Here is a 5,000-nt window from a genome sequence, read left to right as displayed (position 1 = left end):
GCAGCGCAGACGTCTGGGTCACCTGTAAAGGGTGGAACATCAGAGACTTTATGGCGATTCCACTCGGAATCGATTTCTTTGGCCAACGATTAGATTATTTTTCTCAAAAATGAATGACAGCATACATCTTATTTGAAAAACATTATCATACGGTCACTATTAGTATTACTGCATGAGCAAAATGAAATGGCTCACAAAATTAGCACAAAAGTGACACAGATTAATGGACGTGTCGATGCATCAGATTGTCAGCTGTAGAGGTGATGCATCGATACAAACTTGATTATGATTCACACCGCTAGTCACCTGGCTCTGGTAGCGTTCCATCCGGTCCACCGTTGTTTGCTGCTGCCTGGCGTGCCGTAGGTAGAGAAATATCCGCCCGTATGCCACAGCGATGGCGCCCAGCGGCAGCATGAAGGCCAGCAGGAAGTGGCACATTCCGTACGCCAGCTGGCCCTCTGGGGACAGGAAGTTGAAGCACACCAGGTCCTGGTAGTGGGTGTAGTAGTCTCGTAGCTCGCGGTTCACGTTGCTGCCGGAGTCTAACGTGCGCCAGGTGAGCTGCGGAGCGGCGAGGACCATGGCGGGCAGCCAGAGAGCGGCGGTGCCCAGTTTGATGCGGACGTCCCTGCGCCAGCGGTACGCCGTGGTGGGCTTCACCACGATCACGTAGCGCGCCACGGCCAGTGCGGCTAACGTGAAGGCGCTCGCCGAGGTGCACACGGCTCCCAGGAAGCCCATCAGCTTGCACATGGCGCTGCCGAACGGCCAGTGGCCCGTCGCTATGGCGACAGTGTGGAAAGGCAGGCTGATGAGCAGGAGCAGGTCAGCAGAGCTGAGGGACAGCAGGAGGATGTCTGTCACCTGCCCCCCCAACGACCCTGCAGCCCTCGCCCCGTTACCTCCACATCCCCTCTGCTTCCTGGATAAGATGACGATGACCAAGGAGTGTCCCAAAATGCCGGTGGCCAGAATGAGAGTGTCAAAAATGGGCACAAGGACTCGTTCCACCACCCCGACCTCTGGAAAGGTGATGTTGTCCAGAGTGTCTGTAATGTTAGCCATGGCAGTCAAGCTAAACTTGCCTACACGTCTCTGCCGGAGTGTGTCCTCGATAAGTTTCAGCCCCTTGACAGTCCATATCGGTTGTTATCTAAAGCCATTTTGGCTGTAAGCTTTCTTGGGCAGTTTTCCCCACCCATAAACACTGCTCCGTCTGAAGTCTAAACTCTTACCTAAGAGGTGATCTTATAGTAAATGTCAAGTGCTGGTCTGCTTAAAAACTTGAAAGACTGCACTTCACATCAAGTGCCTCGACTGGGATTTTACATGAAGACCGTAGTCTCCAATAAAATTCTTATAGTGACGGTATCTTGAGTCACTTCCTTTAAATGACTTGTTCTTTGCCCGCTAGTTAGATATTGAATCTCGCACTGTCTATAAGCTGTGTCTTATCAGTTCTTACACAATGGCAGCACTCCCTGTGATAATGTTATACTGTACAACTTAACAGGTAAGATCACTCACCTGTTGTGCCACAGCACTGTTTATACAGAAGCTCACTCACAAGCACTTCAGAATGTTGACTCAATTACGCATAATTAACAACATTCTAATACCGAAGTCCACAGGTGCATTGTTTCTTGTCCTGTAAGCCCATTTCTTTATTCCACTGTCGGACCTCAGCCGTTCCAAGTTCTCCAGACTTTTCGACTCTTCAGTGCTCTTCCAAACAGATAAATCGCTCCAACTCCCGCAATAAATATCCAGACTGTCGAGACAATCAGACCAACGTTTTTTCACTCCATTTAGTGAGAAGAACCATATCCTATCTTCTTCTTGTCATGATGCCTTAGAATCAGGACTGCTCTGCAGAGATTTCTGATTGTTGCTACACCAATCAGGGTTTTGGTGTGTTGCCCGCACTCCACCTCAACCTCAACCCCTCCTTCTCCTCTCTTTCCATCCAATCAAGTGTCAAAATTACGGTTACAGAACGAAGTTGTAAGGTGGGGAATGAATAGAAGTGTCCAGTCAGATCCCTCCTCATGCAGGTAGTTCATCAATCAGGGAGTCTTGCACAAGTGTGAGCGCATTGTCATGGACGTTCTCCTTGATATGCAGGTACGTAGCCACAATCGCACAGAGTAGGATGAGACCGCGAGGCGAGGCAGAGGGTGAATGCGAGAGAGAGAGGGGGGGGGAAGAGATTACAAGCGTCCTTTGAACTCTGCAATCTGTCTGTGTGTCTCTCTCTGTGTGTGTGTGTGTGTGTGTGTGTGTGTGTGTGTGTGTGTGTGTGTGTGTGTGTGTGTGTGTGTGTGTGTGTGTGTGTGTGTGTGTGTGTGTGTGTGTGTGTGTGTGTGTGTGTGTGTGTGTGTGTGTGTGTGTGTGTGTGTGTGTGAGAGAGAGAAACGGGCAGAGACCGCTCTGTTTTGTTTGCACAGCATTGAGTCGCAGGTGGGAATGTTCCCATGCACCAAAGATCAATACATTCCTCAAAGTCAGGAAATCATATACAGCAATCACAAATAGAAGAAATACACTTTTGTCTGTGTGTGCAAGTGAGTATGTGTGTGTACGTGTGTGCATGCAATTGTGTTTGCGTATGTAATCTTGCAGTGTTTGTGTATGTGTGCATGCATCCATGTAGGTGCATGTGTTTGTGCGCGCGTGTGTGTGTGTGATTGTCTTTGAATAAATACTTGCCTCAGGTTGGGCATAGGCTAAATCAGGCCATGCTGACAGTAATTTACGGAGCCTCACTTTTATATTGTTTACTCAGCTAGCAGCTGGGCTCAATCAGAGGCGAGCTTCTTCAAAAGCAAGCACAACAATACTATATCTGCCATGAACAAATGTCGTTACCCCCTCACACACAGACATATAACCAGCGTGTACCATTGCACAATAAAGATATGGGCTCCTGAGTCCATTGCCTCAGATAGTTAACTACCGTACTGTGTCCGATGGGGGCTTGGATACAGGCAAACCATAAACTACTGTTTCATTCTCTCTCGTTCGCTCTTTCTTCCTCTCCCTCCCCCCGCCCCCACCCCCCTCTCTCTCTAGTTGTTGAATATATTCAGCAACTTCTTTTGAAGTTCTGTTGTAAACAGTTGTACTGTATCTCTGTCTCAAAAGAACACCGTCCAACATGCATACACAAGATGAGTGAGAAGAGTGGTGTCACTCAACTCTTAACAGTTTATTCCTGCAAAACCCAATTGTATTGTGAGAGACTACGGGTATGTAGAACAACAGAACAGAAGTTCAAATTCCTACGCAAAAATCTCCCAACAACTGTGGTGAGCTCCTAACCCACAAATGGTCCACCCACAGACCACACTACTATTACTAATGTGCAATTGGAAGTATGTACAGTTTGGTGTTTCTCTGATGTTCCTCAGAGAGGACGACAGGCCAAAAGAACACCAAAGTAATGGTAACAGCACAGTCTATGTTCTGGTTGAATGACCACTCCATTTTGACTAGAAGAGGAACTATTTACACACTCTCTGCATTACATTCAGTGTTTTGCTAAGCCAGTGAGACGTTGGGGCTTTTCATCCATAGACTCGTATTTCAGACATTACAGATCCATGAGAAATAAAATGTGTTGCTCACATGGATGAAAGGGAGGGAGGGAGGAAAAAGACTGCCTCTCCAGTCATATTACCCGACTGCTGGTTTGGAGTGCCATCAATATCCATGCCCAGGGCCAGGCCCCTTTAGTTATTTCCAGTCTGAGAGTGCCAGCCATTGTATCCGCCCGGGCCCCAGCCCTCGTTAGTGCTGTGCGGTACTCATCACCTCCTCTCAGGTCATGAACCGTAATGGAGCCTCTCCAGTTGCATTGTGGGAAGACCATTAGTGGAGGAGGAAGAGGAGGCGGAAGAGGAGGAGGAGGAGGAGTAGGAGGAGGAAGACTGTTGGCAAAGCATGATGGGATTGAGGTTTAGGGGTCTCGCTGTTATCCACAGGATTCACTGCCAGCACAACACACACACACACACACACACACACACACACACACACACACACACACACACACACACACACACACACACACACACACACACACACACACACACACACACACACACACACACACACACACACACACACACACACACATTCTCTCTCTCTCTCTCTGTCTCTCTCTCTCTCTCTCTCTCTCTCGCGCGCTCTCTCTCTCTCTCTCTCTCTCTCTCTCTCTCTCTCTCTCTCTCTCTCTCCAACTTTATCTGGAAAAATAAACAGAAAACAAGGACCTCAGAAAACAGCCCATCTGTATTAGTCCAGACGTGCGTGCGTGCGTGCGTCTGTGTGTGTGTGTGTGTGTGTCTCAACTCAGCTCAACAAAACTTTCTAATTAATTTCCCCAAGAGGGACAATTAAATCTGCAGCAAGACCAAATATGCACATATAGACAACAGATAACACAGGACAGACCATCAAGTGCAAGGTGAAAAGGACCAGCTGGAATTCAGAGTGGAGAAGGTAGGCAGGCACTGGCTGATAAAGTAGACTCAGCCTTCCTTTGGGTGGCCTTTTTGTACAGTTCAGTGAGGCTACTTTGCTGGGCACCTATGCTTTTGCCACTGACCTTCACAATGTCACCATGGGAGTTTTTGGCTTTCATGTTGGGGTTGTTAAACCAACAAAATATAGAATGTGTCTAAGTGTGCGTGTGCGCGCGCGTGTGTGCATATGTGTGTGCGTGACGGTGTGTATTCGTGTCTGTGTGTCTGCTCACCCACATGTGCACATGCATGCGTGTGGAGGTGAGTAAGATAAATGACAGATTATGTGTGAGCGAGACAGCTAGATAGATAGATGAGGAAAATAGACAGGGAAGGTACGGTAGGGACTAAGAGAGGCCAGCAGCTGTAGGTAGAGTATACTCTATTCGCTTGGCAAAAACCCAGAACAGCTTCTCGGGGTCCAAAGGTCGCTCATTAAGTGGATGCGAGTGGGCATCAAGTAGCCTCTTC

The 5,000-nt window shown here is 48.2% G+C and overlaps 2 protein-coding genes across 2 annotated transcripts in view; one reads left to right on the top strand and one right to left on the bottom strand.

Annotated features, from left to right (window-relative positions):
• Nucleotides 1-2,162, bottom strand: part of LOC134462690 (somatostatin receptor type 5) — a 2,902-nt gene extending 740 nt beyond the window's left edge. Inside the window, exons 1-2 of the mRNA XM_063215835.1 lie at nucleotides 307-2,162; nucleotides 1-22 (exon numbers count right to left, since the gene is read on the bottom strand). The exon at nucleotides 1-22 is cut by the window's left edge and continues 740 nt beyond it. Coding sequence (XP_063071905.1) covers nucleotides 1-22; nucleotides 307-1,068 — 784 coding nt within the window. The 5' untranslated portion in view covers nucleotides 1,069-2,162. The remainder of the gene's footprint in view (nucleotides 23-306) is intronic.
• Nucleotides 1-5,000, top strand: part of LOC134462691 (low-density lipoprotein receptor-related protein 1-like) — a 260,688-nt gene that overhangs the window by 201,261 nt on the left and 54,427 nt on the right. The window lies entirely within an intron of this gene.

Source organism: Engraulis encrasicolus, chromosome 14, assembly GCF_034702125.1.
Source record: "Engraulis encrasicolus isolate BLACKSEA-1 chromosome 14, IST_EnEncr_1.0, whole genome shotgun sequence".
NCBI lineage: Eukaryota > Metazoa > Chordata > Actinopteri > Clupeiformes > Engraulidae > Engraulis > Engraulis encrasicolus.
Note: the sequence above shows the minus strand (reverse complement) of the source record. Positions and strands in the feature narration are given on the sequence as shown.